At 44.5% G+C, this 17,357-nt stretch overlaps 2 protein-coding genes across 8 annotated transcripts; one reads left to right on the top strand and one right to left on the bottom strand.

Moving 5' to 3' along the window:
* Positions 1-1,526: 1,526 nt before the first annotated feature.
* On the top strand, positions 1,527-16,729 carry ppox (protoporphyrinogen oxidase). Of its 7 annotated transcripts, none has more exons than XM_079695027.1 (13): positions 1,527-1,709; positions 3,028-3,114; positions 3,331-3,476; positions 3,635-3,750; positions 4,044-4,176; positions 4,330-4,474; positions 4,675-4,868; positions 5,589-5,649; positions 12,375-12,493; positions 12,731-12,844; positions 15,660-15,809; positions 15,941-15,983; positions 16,070-16,729. In XM_079695027.1, exons 2-13 carry the CDS (start codon positions 3,090-3,092, stop codon positions 16,204-16,206), a joined length of 1,383 nt encoding a protein of 460 aa, XP_079551153.1. In that variant the 5' UTR covers positions 1,527-1,709; positions 3,028-3,089; the 3' UTR covers positions 16,207-16,729. The 7 variants fall into 7 exon arrangements, with proteins under 7 accessions (XP_079551153.1, XP_079551154.1, XP_079551152.1 ...); XM_079695028.1 differs by having other exon boundaries at positions 3,025-3,114; XM_079695026.1 differs by having other exon boundaries at positions 2,971-3,114.
* Positions 16,730-16,837: 108 nt separating this feature from the next.
* Positions 16,838-17,297, bottom strand: LOC307026879 (RNA-binding protein 42-like; the record flags this gene model as incomplete). The annotated part of the gene is made up of 2 exons (XM_079695022.1): positions 16,838-17,046; positions 17,128-17,297. Coding segments are annotated over 2 exons (283 nt in total), but the record flags the coding sequence as incomplete, so codon positions are not given.
* Between the last annotated feature and the right edge of the window lie 60 nt (positions 17,298-17,357).

Raw genomic sequence — 17,357 nt, 5'->3', positions numbered from 1 at the left:
TTGTGTCTCTTTGCGGTCATTTGATTCCCTTGAGACACACAGCCTGTGCCTGGTTAGCCCCTCTAGAAATACATCAGTGGCTTACTTATAATATTTGGTACTTTTTTATTCTTTTTTACTGCTACAAGAGTATCACCATTTCGTCCCATTTCCAATTTTCTTCTTTAATAAAAGGCAATCATACGAATACTGTATACGAAAAATGATATTGATAAATTCAATTGTCCCCTTCCTAGCCCCCTACTGTACTTCCTTGCTCGGACCACCAACATCTTTGAACTAGACCTTCATGTTGATCTCAACTACATACCTGCAGGGATTAGTGAATGCATGTCGTGGGTTTTAACGCTTTTGCGGTGACGAGGCTGACTAACAGACACCTGGCAAATAACTCAAACTCCCTCTGCGATACTTCCTGTTACAGTAGGTGTTTCCAGGAGCACATATTTTTCATTTATGAATTTGATTAAAAGCGGCTCCTGCAAAGATGACAGCCCATGTTGTCATGGGATGACATAATGACCTCAGAATCTCAGCATGTTATTGTGAGGACCCCTCTTAGCACTTGGCAATCCTTTACAACAAAAAAGGAGATCATATATCTAGTAATAGTACACCAACACCACCTAACTCACCAAACGCTTACACTTTTTTTCTACTTTTGATCATTTAACAGTAAAGAGCCATGCCCTAGTTTCCAACCCCTATACTGATAGATCAGCACAAATAGAGGCAGGAGAAGAGAGAAACTTGCTCTCGCAAATTGGAAAAGGAAGCTGGGAAGAAAACCAATCACTACAGGATTGCTGGGAATATCCAAGTTCGAGGGATGTAAAATTTGGTGGACAATGAAGGAATGAACAAAGAAATACTTGCAGCAATAATTGGAATACAGTGGGTTGAAGAGATCAGACCTGATAGTGTGGTGATATGTGCATACTCCTTGTACATCTAAGAAAGCAAACAGTTAGCTACTACTGTCAGAGAAGATTTACTTATTGAACTAAGTCATAGTTTCTTAAAACTTCACAGAGGTGGCATAGTGCCTGAACATGAGGGCCTTAAAGTGTGAGTTGGGTGATAAACTAGCGAGAAGTGCATTGCAAAAGGAAAACATGTCCAGTTTCACTTCAAAAATTGAGAAGGAAATAAAAGATTGAGAAGAAAGTAATGGAAATGTGGCAGAACAGGTAGGAGGAAGACCAGAAAGAAAGAGGGCTAATTACAGAAAATAGTAATTATAACGATCTTTAAAGAAAGGAGGGAGGACATCGTCATAACTAGACTCAAGTTGAATCACACAGGATTAAATGGCACCATTTTGGGGAAAAGTGACAGTGAGTGTTGGAACTGTGGAGTAAAGAAAATGTGGGAAATATATTAAATTATACCGTGTTTGAAATAGAAAAGCTAAATGGTGAAGTTTGAGGCAATGCCTGGATGAACAGAAGGGGGGGGTTAAGAATTAAGAACTACCAGGAAGACACTACTTACTACTTAATACGGGGTTAAGAAGAAGAAGAAGAAGAAGAAGAAGAAGAAGAAGAAGAAGAAGAAGAAGAATACAACACGTGACGATACACACTAGCGTACAGTAGGTGGCGGTATGCACCTGTAGCTGTTTGCGAACCGCGAAAGAATCCAGAGAAGAAGAAGAATGTTGTGCTGCTTATGTGATACTCTTCGTTCATCCTGCGCCTAAAACAAAGGTAACACCGTGACCTTTTATTCTCTTTCCATTACTATAATCAAGCCAGTGTCAGTGTTGGTGTGTGTGTTTGATAGTAGCTGTCTGCGAACGAAGTCTGTCTCTTTTTAGCAACGATACAGTCATCCTATGTTTGTGTTACATATGCTGTTTAACTAACTGTCTGCAGCAGGTAAAGCTCCCTGTGCTACTGACAGCACTAACCAGCCTCCACAAGTTCACTTCCGATATACATTTATTTTTATTTTTATTTAATATGAGCCTCTTTTATAATATATATTATATATATATATATAACAATATGCAGACAGTATAGTCCCTGTTCAGCTTCTCTGAGCTGCCCTCATAGTGCTACAGTTTTACACAGGATCTTTTATGGCACAATTATATGTCATTAACTTGCACATAAATGTGGCCTGACAATGCGAGTTGGACAGGAAGCTATGGAAGTTAGTAGGCTACCATTACATATGAGCAAAGGTGGAAAAAGTACCACAGTGTGGAATACTCTGTTACAAATAAAAGTCCTGCTATCAAAATGTTACTCAGGTAAAAGTAGCAAAGTCATCAAAATATACTTAAAGTACTAAAAGTAAAAGTAGTCATTCTGCAGATTGGTCCATTTCAGAATAATATATGATGTTTTATAATAATTGATCATTAAAGTGTTATCAAAGCTGGTAAAGGGGCAGCTATAGTTGTAATGACTTTGTATACTGCAGGGTAGCTTGTGAATTTACTCCAGGTGGAACTAAAGTCTGATTTAACACTTGATTATATTTCAATGCAAATATGCAAAGTAACTAAAGGTATTAAATAAATGAAGTGGAGTAAAAGTACACCATTTACCTCTCAATTGTATTCGAGTAGAAGTACAAAGTAGCTAAACATGAGACAACAAAAAGTACAAGTCTGTCAAAATTGTACCTAAGTACAGTACCTGAGTAAATATACGTACACCACTGGAAATATGAGATATTACATCCTTCGTCCAAAGAGCAAATATGGGTGAGACTAAAAGCAGGAACTGTGATAGGTATGCAACATATTATGGGGACTCAGAATATTAAATGATACTTATTACAATTATTCTTGATATTAGTATTATTATCTCTATCTGTTATTAATATCTGCTGTTTTACCTAAATTAAACTGTCATGGATCCTAGAAGTGCAGCTGACCTCAGGACAGTTGGGCAGACAACATAGTGCCGAGTCATGATCTGTATCAACAGGCTGCTGAGTCATTATCTGTATCAACAGGCTGCGTTCAGCAGACACACCCGGCAGCTCTGAACTCTGTTCTGTGTTTGCCAGCAGCCAATGACTACAGTTGCAGTACTTGGAGGGGGGATTGGGGGTTTGGCAGCATCCTACTACCTATGCAAGAGCACCCAGGTTACCAAGGTAACACACACGCGCGCACGCACAGACTATCTTTAACTAGGGCCTTCTTCAGTGAGGAAAGTGATATGTGCCTTGGAAGAATAACTGCAGGGAGGGAAATATTTGATGTGTAAAATATTGAAAATAAACCAAAGGACTAAACATAATAAGATTTACCTGAAACACATCACCACTACATTTGTCTTACCTTTCTGTGTATGTTTCAAACACAAATAGTTTTCCTCCAGGTAATTGTTCTTGAGTCCAGCAGTCGCTTCGGAGGTTGGCTGAGCTCCACCAGGAGGTCGGATGGCGCCGTGTTTGAACATGGACCCAGAGGGATCCGACCTGCGGGGGCAGTGGGACGCAACACCCTCAATATGGTACGGTAAAAGGAACTTAGGAATCTTTTAAAGTTTACGGAAGGTATAACTTTATCTATATCCAGGACACTGTTGTTTGAGATGCAGGCAGATACGGGTAGGAATTGAAGGGTTCTGAAGACCCAGTAGTGAATTTTCTGTGTGATGTGTGTGTTTAGGTCGATGATCTGGGTCTCGGCGGGGAAATTCTGCCGGTCGACTACAGCCATGTCGCCTCTAAGAACAGATATGTGTACTTGAACAAACAGCTGCACAGGATGCCTTCAGGGATAAGGTGAGACTGTAGAAAAGTGTTGTGCCATGACAGGCCATTCACCGATAATGACACAACAGGGATAACACCTCCCTGCTGAGTAGCTAGGGAATGCATTTGACCTTCATGAGCTGTGGGATCGTACCTGGTACAGTGGCTGCAGAACTGTCTGAATGTTCAGTTAAAGGTGAAATGGACATGATGGTGACATTACAAGGACATTTCGGTTGCTAACTAACAATCTGATCCTTTGCCTGATTAATTAATTAATTTCTATTTCTCTCTCTCTTCCCATCTCTTCGTCTCTCTTTCAGTGGACTTCTGCGCACTGTGCCCCCTTTCTCTCGTCCCCTACTGTTGAACGTTGCCAAGGAGATACTAGTGAGGAAAGGCAAGGAGGATGACGAGTCCATCCATTCATTTGTTTCTCGGAGGCTTGGAAAGGAGGTGATCTTTCTCAAAGAATATACAGGATAGACTTACATAAGATGAACTCATTAACCAGAATGAAATCAGATTCACTTTTATTTGACACCAGTAGTCTGTCTCATGTAGTGATAAATACTGCCATTGTCTGACCTCTCCTTCCTCTGTGTGCAGCTGGCAGACATAGCTGTGGACAGTTTGTGTCGGGGTGTGTTTGCGGGTGACTGCAGGAAGTTGAGTGTGCGTTCTTGCTTCCCTGTCTTGTTCAATGCAGAGCAGCGCAGAGGCTCTCTGACGCTGGGCATGCTGCTGGGCTCAGGTACCGCTGCTACACTCTTGCTTTATTTTTTTGTTATGTGAGGGGAACACGACACAAGAGACAATGTACGCTCTCATACAAGCACCTTAAAGAGGCCCTATTACACTTTCTGGGTTTTCCCTTCAGCTCAGTGAGAGTCATGGTGGTATAACATTGTCTGGAATCTGTGCCTTATAAAGTTGTATGTGTGAAACGTGCAGGTCCCACTCCAGCGCTCCCCCCCGGCCCTCTGGCTCAGAGATCCCAGACAGAGTCGTGGGCCCAGTGGTCTCTGCGCAGTGGGATGCAGTCCTTCCCAGAATCCCTTAGTGAGTTCCTCCAACAGAGCGGGAAAGTGCAGCTGCACAGAGACGCTGGCGTGCAGCACATCACTCATGCAGCCTCTGGGTGGAAGGTCAGTGAGGAGACTCAACCTTTAACTCTGCAGTGTTTGCTCTCCAGAGGGGCAGATCTGGAAATCTCCTTCTTAAGAGGGACGCATTCCAGATTACTGAACCTTTTTCAAACCAAAGGGTTAACGGAAAAATCTCTAAATGTGGGTTTAAAGAATATAGGAAGCATTAAATATGTTTTGTTTGTACATGTTGTACAAACATACATTGTCCCCCTTATGATGATTTGTTATAACATTAGTTAGCCCCTGACTTATCTAATACAATCATTAATGTTGTTACTTTGTGAAAGTCATAGTAGTCATTCAAATAAAGGGTAAAGTAAGAGTAAAAGAAAACAGGCTGTCTGACAGACACCCTGACTTCCTGCTCCTACACCCATTTAACTACATTATCTACAATACCATCTGTCCCTTTCAGCTTATTATTTGTTAACACAGTGTTGTAAGAACAAAAAGAAAATATGCTTTTTATTTAGGATATTTATTAGGATTCTCCTTGATTATTTTGTTTAGGTATAGTACTTGAAGCTAATTGAATTGATGTGAATTGCTATATTTAATGGTTATTCTGCATTGTGGTGTTACATATTTGTGTAATACACATCTAATGTCTTTCTAATACACGTTTTATTGTGATAAAAAACTATGGAAATAAGAAATGATTTCAAGGCAAGTGCATTAAGGATCCCCAACATGTTCTCTGTGTGTGTGTTTGTGAAGATCGAATTAGAGGATGGAGTCATTTCAGCTGACCACATCATCTCTGCAATGCCTGCTAAAGGTAATTTGTCTTACATGAACACAGAAGAGAATTCATGATATGCCAGACCAGAGGTCGCGTTAACCGAATATATTCCATCTATGACGGAATTATTTTGACAATGAGGGAAAAATCTGAAAGCAGTCCATTATTTTGACAGATTACAACAAACTCAGAACAGCGCCAAAGTTTCCCCCGCAGCAAGGCTCCGGTGTTATGCCCTTATGTCGTTTCCAGACCTAACTATGCCGTACAAATCATTGAAATGTCTGGGAGTTTTTGCTTTACTCTGTGAAGCGCTCCCGCGAGGTGCAGTGGGCATGCCCAACACGGCATAATACCGGCGCTAATCCCCCCCCCCCCCCCCGTTGACAGTTCACGAGCGTGCTCTAATCCCCCCCCCCGTCAGTTGTGTACAGACCGACGGGTAATAATGGATTTTGACGGAAATGTTACGATCCTGTCCGTCAAAAGTCTAGCGCAACCTCTGTTCCAGACAGACAGATAGACAGATACACACACACACACACACACACACACACACACACACACACACACACACACACACACACACACACACACACACACACACACACACACACACCTCTTCTGTGGTACCTTCTGCAACAGTAGGGGTCTCATGATGACTCACAAACTCACAATCTAAAAGCACTACATACAGTGCATCTGGAAAGTATTCATACCCTTCTATTTTTGCCCAATTTGTTATGTTACAGCCTTATTTCTAAATGGATTAAATTCATTTTTGTTCTCAATGTCCCACACACAAAACCCCATAACGACAAAGCGAAAACGTTTTTAAAGATTATTTTGCAAACGTGTTAAAAATCCATCCATCCATCTTCTCCCGCTTTTCCGTGGTCGGGTCGCGGAGGTAGCAGTTCCAGCAGAGAGCCCCAAACTTTCTTTTCCCTGGCCACATCAACCAGCTCTGACTGAGGGATCCCAAGGCGCTCCCAGGCCAACGAAGAGATATAATCCCTCCACCTGGTCCGAGGTCTAGCCCTTGGTCTCTTCCCAGCTGGACGTGCCTGGAAAACCTCCCTAGGGAGGCGCCCAGGTGGCATCCTAACTAGGTGCCCGAACCACCTCAACTGGCTCCTTTCAACGCGAAGGAGGAGCGGTTCAACTCCGAGTCCCTCCCGGATGACCGAACTTCTCACCTTATCCCTAAGGGAGACACCAGCCACCCTGCGGAGAAAACCCATCTCGGCCGCTTGTACCCGCGATCTCGTTCTTTCGGTCATGACCCATCCTTCATGACCATAGGTGAGGGTAGGAACAAAAATGGCGCGGTAGACAGAGAGCTTTGCCTTCTGGCTCAGCTCCCTTTTCGTCACAACGGTGCGGTAAAGAGACTGCAGTACCGCTCCCGCTGCTCCGATTCTCCGACCCATCTCACGCTCCATTGTTCCCTCACTCGAGAACAAGACCCCGAGATACTTGAACTCCTTCACTTGGGGTAAGGACTCATTCCCTACTTGGAGTGGACAGTCCATCGGTTTCCTGCTGAGAACCATGGCCTCAGATTTGGAGGTGCTGATCCTCATCCCAGCCGCTTCACACTCGGTTGCGAACCGATCCAGTGAGTGCTAAAGGTCGCAGACCGATGAAGCCATCAGAACCACATCATCTGCAAAAAGCAATCCTTAGTCCACCGAACTGCAGACCCCCTCCCCCACGACTACGCCCCTCGAAATCCGACCCATGTATATTATAAACAGGATTGGTGACAAAGCGCAGCCTTGGCGGAGGCCAACCCTCACCTGAAATGGGTCCGACTTACTGCCGAGGACACAGCTCTCGCTTTGGGAGTACAGAGATTGGATGGCCCTGAGTAGAGACCCCCTCACCCCATACTCCCGCAGCACCTCCCACAGTGACTCCCTGGGAACCCGGTCATACGCCTTCTCCAAGTCTACAAAACACATGTAGACTGGATAAGCGTACTCCCAGGCCCCCTCAAGGATCCTTGCGAGAGTAAAAAGCTGATCCGTCGTTCCAAGACCAGGACGGAATCCGCATTGTTCCTCCTCAATCTGAGGTTCGACAATCGGCCTGACCCTCCTTTCAAGTACCTTAGAGTAAACTTTCCAGGGGAGGCTGAGTAGTGTGATGCCTCTGTAATTGGCACACACCCTCTGATCCCCCTTTTTAAAAAGGGGAACCACCAACCCGGTCTGCCACTCCTTCGGTACCATTTCCGACTTCCACGCAACGTTGATGAGGCGTGTCAACCATGACAGTCCCTCAACACCCAGAGCCTTCAGCATTTCTGGGCGGATCTCATCCACCCCCGGAGCTTTGCCACTGTGAAGTTGTTTGACGACCTCAGTGACCTCCCCCCGGGAGATTGGTGTCGATCCCCCGTCATACTCCAGCTCTGCCTCTAACATAGAGGGCGGAGTTGTCGGGTTCAGGAGTTCCTCAAAGTGCTCCTTCCAACGCCCTAACACTCCATCAGTTGAGGTCAACAACGTCCCATCCTTACTGTACACAGCTTGGATGGTTCCCTACTTCCCCCTCCTGAGGTGTCGGACAGTTTTCCAGAACAACTTTGGTGCCGCCCGAAAGTCCTTTTCCATGTCTTCTCCGAACTTCTCCCACACCCGCTGCTTTGCCTCGGCCACGGCTGAGGCTGCTGCCCTTCGGGCCTGTCGGTACCTTGCAACTGCCTCGGGAGTCCCCCGGGATAACAAATCCCTGACGGCCTCCTTCTTCAGTCGGACGGCTTCCCTGACCACCGGTGTCCACCAGGAGGTTCAAGGGTTACCGCCCCTTGAGGCACCTAGGACCTTGAGACCACAGCTCCCCGCCGCGGCTTCGGTAATAGAGGCTTTGAACACCGACCACTCTGGTTCAATGTCCCCAACCTCCACAGGAATGCCCGAAAAGCTCCGCCGGAGGTGTGAGTTGAAGGCCTCTTGAACTTGGGCCTCCTCCAGACGTTCCCAGTTCACCCGAACTACACGTTTGGGCTTACCAGGTCTATCCAGAGGCTTCCCCCGCCACTCGACCCAACTCACCACCAGATGGTGATCAGTTGACAACTCCGCCCCTCTCTTTACCCGAGTGTCCAAAACATACGGCCTCAGGTCCGATGATACGATAACGAAATCGATCATGGACCTTCTGCTTAGGGTGCTCTGGTACCATGTACACTTATGAGCATCCTTATGTTCGAACATGGTGTTTGTTATGGCCAATCCATGAATAGCACAGAAGTCCAGTAACAAACCACCACTCCGGTTCACATCAGGGGGGCCGTTCCTCCCAATCACTCCCCTCCAAGTGTCTCCATCATTGCCCACATGTGCGTTGAAGTCTCCCAGCAAGACTAAAGAGTCCCCTTCAGGAGCCCCATACAGGACTCTTTCCATGGTCTCCAAGAAGGCCGTATACTCTGAACTGCTGTTGGGTGCATAAGCACACACACCAGTCAGTTTTTCCCCCCATAACCCGCAGGCGTGGGGAGGCGACCCTCTCGTCCACTGGGGTAAACTCCAACAACGAAGCACCCAACCGGGGACTTGTGAGTATCCCAACACCCGCCCGGTGCCTCACACCTTGAGCAACTCCGGAGAAGAATGGGGACCCCGGGCTTCCTCCGGGCCGGATATCCTCACTTCGTGTGTCGTCTTTCATGAGGTCTTGTGAACCAATCTTAGTCTGGCCCCTTGCCTGAGACCAATTTGCCATGGGAGACCCTACCAGGAACACAAGGTTCCAGACAACACAGCCCCCAGGTTCATCAGGGCACACAAACCTCTCTACCACGGTAAGGTGCTGGTTCTTCAGAGAGGCTAAAAATAATAAAATGAAATATCACATGTACATAAGTATTCACACCCTTTGCTTTGACACTGAAAATTGAGCTCAGGCGCATCCCGTTTCCACTGATCATCCTTGAGATGTTTCTATAACTTGACTAGAGTCCACCTGTAGTAAACTAAATTGATTGGACATGACTTGGAAAGGAACACACCTGTTTATATGAGGTCTCACAGTTGACAGTGTATATCAGAGCAAAAACCAAGTCATGAGGTCCAAGGAATTGGCTGTGGACCTCAGAGACAGGATTGTATCAAGGCACAGATCTGGGGAAGGGTACAGAAAAAAGTCTGCAGCATTGAACGTCCCAACGAGCACAATATTATTATTATTTGCAAATGGAAGATGTTTGAAACCACCACGGCTTTTCCTCGAGCTTGCTGCCCAAACCAAACTGAACATCGGGGGAGGAGGGCCTTAGTCAGAGAGGTGAACAAGAACCCGGTGGTCACTCTGATAGAGCTCCAGTGTTCCTCTGTGGAGATGGGAGAACCTTCCAGAAGGACAACCATCTGTGCAGCACTCCACCAATCAGGCCTTTATGGTAGAGTAGCCAGAAGGCTGCCAAAGGCACATGAAAGCCCCCATGGAGCACCTAGAGCCGGGGTTCCCAACCTTTATTGTGCCAAGGACCGGCAGATACATAAAAAAAAAATTGCGAACCGGTTGTCAATTTTAACTGATTTGAATTTTACTCACCAGCAGGTGGCAACAGAGGCTTATTGTATTTAACAGCCTGAAGAAATACCAATATGCATCCAAAACATATTAACAACGTTTAAAACCAGGATTCAATTAAAACAAAAAATTAGGACCGCTTTACAAATATTAATATAATATATAATATAATATAGCCTAATATAGGTGGCAACAGTGGCTAATTGTATGTAACAGCCTGAACAAATAATAGAACAATATGCATCCAAAACATATTAACACAGTTTAAAACCAGGATACAATTAAAACAAATTAGGACCACTGTACACATATTAATATAACTGAAATGTCAGTGAGACCCCTGGGCTTGTTTGCCAGCAATAATAACGTCATACCGGGGCGTTCGTTCCGGTGCACTCCGACAGCATTTAGCACTACATCGAGATTAAGATTAAACTAATTTATTTTGGGAACACCCACATACCTATGGAGTTGGCCAGATGTGTGTATATTACTGTTCATGGTAATTTCAAAACAAATGCCGTTGTTGGACACAGAAACACACCGAACATACACACACACAGCGGAGCTGAGCAGAGCACATATACACACACATCATTCGCCTTTGTGACCGGACATTTCCTTCACAAAACGAGTAATAGGGGGAATAATCGGCCGTTCGATGTGTGTGTGTGTAGAGGTGTGTGTGGTTGAAACGTAGCAGTCTAGAGTGGGGAACACAGTGAAGGCGGTGTGTACGCGCTGGTGCTGCACTTCTCAGAGGCTGCCTCCTGATGCTGCAGCCATTTCATGAAGTGAAGGAGGCTTTACAAATTAAAAAAATAGCTCTACACCCCTGGCCGCAATTTCCTTAAAATGAAGTCCGAGTTCGAAATATATCTCAAATAATATATGCACTGCCATTCCCCCACAAACATACAGTCTGCGATTAAACGGTTGTCTGCTGTGTGCTCCACTTCCTATTGGCGCACCACCTGTAACTTGATCTGCGCACGAGAGGCTGAGACCTTATGCTAACCAATTTTGATTTATTTTTTATGTTTTGGATGAAATAATATGACGGGTATAAAAAAAAAAAAAAGATTTAAATATATATTTTTATATATTTATAATTTTGCAAATATTACGATAAACTCACAACTATTTCGCGGCCCGGCAGTAACACCTCCGGGGGTTGGGGACCCCTGACCTAGAGGACTCTCAGACCATGAGAAACCAAATTGTCTGGTCTGATGAAACCAAAAGGGATCTCTTTGGCCTGAATGCCAAGCATCATGTCTGGAGGAACCCAGGCACCGCTCATCACCTGGCCAACACCATCCCTACAGTGAAGCATGGTGGTGGCAGCATCATGCTGTGGGGAGGTTTTTCAGCAGCAGGAACTGGGAGTCACGATCAAGGGAAAGATGAATGCAGCAATGTACAGGGAGATCCTTGATGAAAACCTGCTCCAGAGCGCTCTGGACCTCAGACTGGGGCAAAGGTTCACCTTTCAACAGGACAACGACCCTAAACACACATCCACGATAACAAAGGAGTGGCTTCAGGACAAGTCTGTGAATGTCCTCGAGTGGCCCAGCCAGAGCCCAGACTTGATCCCGATTGAACATCTCTGGAGAGATCTGAAAATGGCTGTGCACCGACACTCCCCATTCAAGCTGTTGGAGCTTGAGACAATCTGCAAAGAAGAATGGGAGAAACTGCCCAAAGATAGGTGTGCCAAGTTTGTAGCATCCTACTCAAGAAGACTTGAGGCTGTAATTGCTGCCAAAGGTGCTTCAACAAAGTATTGAGTAAAGGGTGTGAATACTTATGTTTATGTGATATTTGAGTGTTTTATTTTTAATTCATTTACAAAAAATATTTTAAAACTGTTTCCACTTTGTCATTATTATGTATTGTGTCTCGAATATTGAGAAAAAAATGAATTTAATCAATTTTGAAATATGGTTGTAACATAACAAAATGTGGGAAAAGTGAAGGGGTATAAATACTCTCCGGATGCACTGCATCTGTCACTTGCAGCTGGTTTAAATGTCCTCTTGGTGTTTGAGCACTTCAATTACAAATGCCTTACACTTACTGCAACAAAATAATAAACATAGGGGTGTGCAGTTTTCTATCTGTGAAATATCCAAATGAATTCAAAGTAATTTGAACACAGTAGAATCCACACAAAAACAGCAAAAAAAAAAGAGTAATCTCTCTCCCCCCAGCCCTCTCCTCCATCCTGCCCCCCTCCTGTCAATCTCTCAGTCAGCTGCTGCAGGACATCTCCATGGTTACGGTTGCTGTGGTAAATCTGGAGTATGAGGGTTCCATCCTGCCTGTCACGGTGAGAGCTGCAGTCAGACACACAGCACTTTGAATGGAGTGTTCAGGGACCATTAGATGAATGGGTGTAAAAGTGGTAGATGACTGAGTCCAAGAAAGAAATCTGTGCTCAGCAACATGTGTCATAAACAAACTGTCCTGTTGTAGAAGCATCCCTCTCACTGTGATGTCTTAGTGACCACACCCCCATATCCATTTCAAAAGCAGTTTTTGTGACATTGTGTTTTCTGTGTGACAGGGCTTCGGTCACCTGATTCCATCTTCAGAGAATCTAGGTGTTCTCGGGGTCGTCTACGACTCAGTTCCCTTCCCTCAACACAACAGACCTGAAGGACACACTACAAGACTGACGGTACACACACACACACACACACACACACACACACACACACACACACACACACACACACACACACACACACACACACACACACACACACACACACACACACACACACACACACACACACACACACACACACACACACACAATAATGTGTCTCATAATGAAACGCATGATCATAAGCCCTGTTGTTGGATGATAATGGACTGTTCTTATATAAAGCTTTATTAGGTATTTTCGACCCCTCAAAGCGCTTAACATACTACAAGTGATTCACCCATCCATACCCATTAACCTATACAGAGCAGTGCCACTCGCTCTCAAGGTTTTTTATGTTGTCATACAAACATAGCTACAGTGTAGTTATGACGATGAAAATGTTAGGTCACAGGCTCCTCCAACAGTGCAACACAATAACACAAGTAAACAGAAAAATATAGTGCAAGTAAATAGTAAATAAAGAGAGAAAATAGTTTTAAAAAAGTGAAATAGTGCAATAAGAGTCTATAAGTTATTCGAATATATTATACGAATATTGGATAAATAGATAAATAATTTCTAAATAGCAGCCAGATGAATGTTATGGTTGTTTCAACAGTTCAGGTGTTAAACAGTCTTATTGCCTGTGGGATGAAACTGTCCCCGAGTCTGGTGGTTTTAGTCCGGATGCTGCGGTAACGCCTGCCAGACGACAGCAGGCAGAACAGTTTGTGGCTGGTGATGGGGGTCTTTTATAATCCTGAGGGTTTTCTTCCTGAGCCGCTGGGAGTAAAGGTCCTCCATGGATGGCAGCTCCGTCCTCGTGATGTTCTGTGCAGTTTTCACCACCCTCTGTAAAGCCTTACGATTGAGGGCGATGCAGCTGCCGTACCAGGCCGTGATGCAGCCAGTCAGGATACTCTCTATGGTGCACCTGTAGAAGGTCAGGATGCTCTCTATGGTGCACCTGTAGGTCAGGATCCTCTCTATGGTGCACCTGTAGAAGGTCAGGATGCTCTCTATGGTGCACCTTTAGAAGGTCAGGATGCTCTCTATGGTGCACCTGTAGAAGGTTAGGATGCTCTCTATGGTGCACCTGTAGAAGGTCAGGATGCTCTCTATGGTGCACCTGTAGGTCAGGATCCACTCTATGGTGCACCTGTAGAAGGTAAGGATGCTCTCTATGGTGCACCTGTAGAAGGTTAGGATGCTCTCTATGGTGCACCTGTAGAAGGTAAGGATGCTCTCTATGGTGCACCTGTAGAAGGTCAGGATGCTCTCTATGGTGCACCTGTAGAAGGTCAGGATGCTCTCTATGGTGCACCTGTAGAAGGTTAGGATGCTCTCTATGGTGCACCTGTAGAAGGTCAGGATGCTCTCTATGGTGCACCTGTAGAAGGTCAGGATGCTCTCTATGGTGCACCTGTAGGTCAGGATCCTCTCTATGGTGCACCTGTAGGTCAGGATGCTCTCTATGGTGCACCTGTAGAAGGTAAGGATGCTCTCTATGGTGCACCTGTAGAAGGTTAGGATGCTCTCTATGGTGCACCTGTAGAAGGTCAGGATGCTCTCTATGGTGCACCTGTAGAAGAGTATCCTGGAGTCCATGTTGAACCTCCTCAGCCTGCGGAGGAAGAAGAGCCGCTGTCGAGCTGTCTTGGTGATGGTGGTGGTGGGATGAGTCCATGTCAGGTCCTCAGTGATGTGGACACCGAGGAACCTGAAGCTGCTGACTCTCTCTACAGTAGTCCCATTGATGGCGATGGGAGCGTGACCCTCTCTCTAGGAACTAACACTCACACACACATTCACCGTTGACCATGCCATTGGGAGCAAAGCTTCCAATCCTCTGTTTAAATAAAGTATTAGGTTATGAGTCCATCCTCAGCTAGTGTTGAAAAACCCAAACCCAGGTTGTGTGGCCGCCCAGCAGAAAACATCTGACATATTAAAGGGGTGAATGCTGAGTCAACACAGTAGTTCCTTTTTTTTTTATGGAATTAACAATATTTCAAAAATAAAAGCCACAGAATGTGATTGTATCCTAACAGGGAATACTCAGAGCAGGGGCCATACCAAGTTCAGATGAGCCAGGGTTTCTCTGACTTGGCTGGCTCGACTAAACTAAGACTCCTAATCAGAGATAACAAGAACCAAGAAGCTGGTTATCAAGTGTTTTTGTGATCCCAGGCTCTGTGTGGTTCTCATGAAAGGGGGTGTTTGAAATACAGTATAAGGCTCTGTTTAATCAAATTAGAGAGGAATGCTAGAAGTGTACTTATCGGGTGAACTCACAAGTAATATATTGTATTAACCGCGGTGCGATCTGTGCCAACTGCACATTTTACAGCTCTTAAAACTTCATTTAAACAATATTCTCAAAATCTGCATTTAGGTCTGACACTCAATAATACTCAAAGAATCAAAATAAAGAATATGTTAAAACTAATTTATAATAGTAAATTATAAATGTATTATAGGAGGTATATCTTAGAGCAAGTGTGGGCAAATGTTTAGATAACACCAGAGGAGATATTTTATGAGTATTATAAAACAAAATACAGTAAATAGATGAAAGAAACTGAAACAAATGAATACACAATGATACTGTCGGTTAAAATACAGACATCATAAAACAGTATTCTTGTTCAGATTTCTTTGTTCAGAATTGAGTTAGTGAATGGCGTTATATTTGCTGATTTCAAGCCTAATCTCTGAACATAACCATGTGGGGATTGGGTCTGCAGCAGAAGTTGCCATGGTGATCTTGCCCTGTTACGGTAACACACTAATCTTCACACAAACTTCAGTCATCTGGCTAACCTGAGCTTGCCTTGTCTTCCAGGTGATGATGGGCGGGGCCTGGTTCCAGGAAGTGTTTGGGTCCCCAGAAACTGTAACAGATGAGTGTCTTTTAGCGAGAGCCACTGAGGCAGTGCGGAGCCAGCTGGGAGTCACCTCAGCACCCTGCTGGACCTGGGTGGCCCTGCAGAAGGTACAGCACCAGTGTGTGTCCTGTCGGAAGCGCATTTAGGATTCTGTGACATCCGTTATATATTTGTCATCTCAAAACAAACTGGATTTTCTTTTAATAGTGATGCAATCGTCCTGTTCTTCTCTCTTCAGGACTGCATACCTCAGTATTATATGGGACATTTTCGAAAAGTTGGTGAGTATTGACTCATATGTTAAAAATGATCTCAAGTTTTGGTGAAGCATTATTTATTTTTTTAATCCGTCTAATTTTCTTTACAGAGTCCATGCGTCACTTGATAAAGGAGAACAACCTATCGCTATCTCTGATTGGTTCCTCGTATGATGGAGTGTCAGTGAATGATGTCATCTTTAGTGGACGGACAGCTGCGGAGGAGTTGATAGGAGCTGCAGTTTGATGGAGCTGGTCGCCACGGGAACAGAACAGACAGTGTTGCTCCCCAGGTGTGAGCAAAGAAGATATTTTGATAATGACGTTGGGAGTACAATTTCTTTTTTCAAACCCATTCAACATGAATTCTTACTCATGTATCATCAGTGTGACCAGCAGACATGTTGTGTGTGGATCAGTGCAGTCATGCTACAGGGCTGCATCAAGCCTCACCTGGACATGTCAACACTGATGATCAATACACATTATGCTGAAGGTACCACAGTGTAGAATTCAAATGAGTGTAATATTCTAACATCATAAAAGAATGAAGATGTGTTAATGTTGAAATTCACACAATGATAAAGAGATTATTGCCTACTGAAGACTTGCACTTTCAGTAAAGCCTCATTTGTCCCGTTTCCTCATTACTTGAAACATATCATGAGACTGATGGGCAATATGACCTGACATCAAATGATTTTCATATTATTCTGTCATTGCATCCGTATTTGTATTTTGGGCTCATGAATAAAAGTGAAAGACTCTGATTTGTATTTGAAGTAGTGCCATTCTTTCACCTCATGTCGCAAGATGATGTAAATACAGCAACTCCTACAGTACTTCAATGAGTAACACAGCCGGTAAAAGTGACCATATCAAGAACTAAGAAATGGTTTTATTTAATGAAAAAAAAAAGAAGAGTGAAAGCATTTACAATGTCATACTTGTACACTGAGCAGCACACACAGTCTCTACCGGAGGCCCAGCTTCTTCTTCTCTTTCTGCTTCTTGCGTACCGTTTCCATGTTGCGGTCCCTCCACATGCTCTTCCTCAGTTTGATGGGACGACTGCCGACGTACTTCCCTGGAAATAGCAGAGGAAGAATTTAGTATGACTGTTGAATTCACCCACTGGATCCTCAAAGACATGAATGAAAGGACTGACCGTTCATCTCTCTCATGGCTCTGACGTAGTCGTTGGGATCTTTGAAGCTGACAAAGCCGTAGCCTTTAGTCTTTCCTGTTCGTTTGTCTCTCACCACCTGAGGACAATCATTCTGATTATTTATGTGTCCACTACATACACAGAGCCGAGAAACAGACACAGCATCTACTCTGTTAACGGCTCAGTGAGCAAAGGCCATATGCTAAGGAAGTCTGCAAACTGGGAAAGCT

This window comes from Notothenia rossii, assembly GCF_949606895.1.
Source record: "Notothenia rossii genome assembly, contig: scaffold_589, whole genome shotgun sequence".
NCBI lineage: Eukaryota > Metazoa > Chordata > Actinopteri > Perciformes > Nototheniidae > Notothenia > Notothenia rossii.
The sequence above is the reverse complement of the archived record's forward strand: the minus strand, read 5'-3'. Positions and strand labels throughout refer to the sequence as shown.

What these genes read in the sequence shown, in the direction of transcription:
- ppox (XM_079695025.1), top strand. Translation starts at nt 3,031, where the DNA reads ATGACTACAGTTGCAGTACTTGGAGGGGGGATTGGGGGTTTGGCAGCA. An exon ending in ATGCAGCCTCTGGGTGGAAG is followed by an intron (nt 4,869 to 5,588) that starts GTCAGTGAGGAG and finishes GTGTTTGTGAAG; the next exon opens with ATCGAATTAGAGGATGGAGT. An exon ending in CCTGGGTGGCCCTGCAGAAG is followed by an intron (nt 15,810 to 15,940) that starts GTACAGCACCAG and finishes TTCTCTCTTCAG; the next exon opens with GACTGCATACCTCAGTATTA.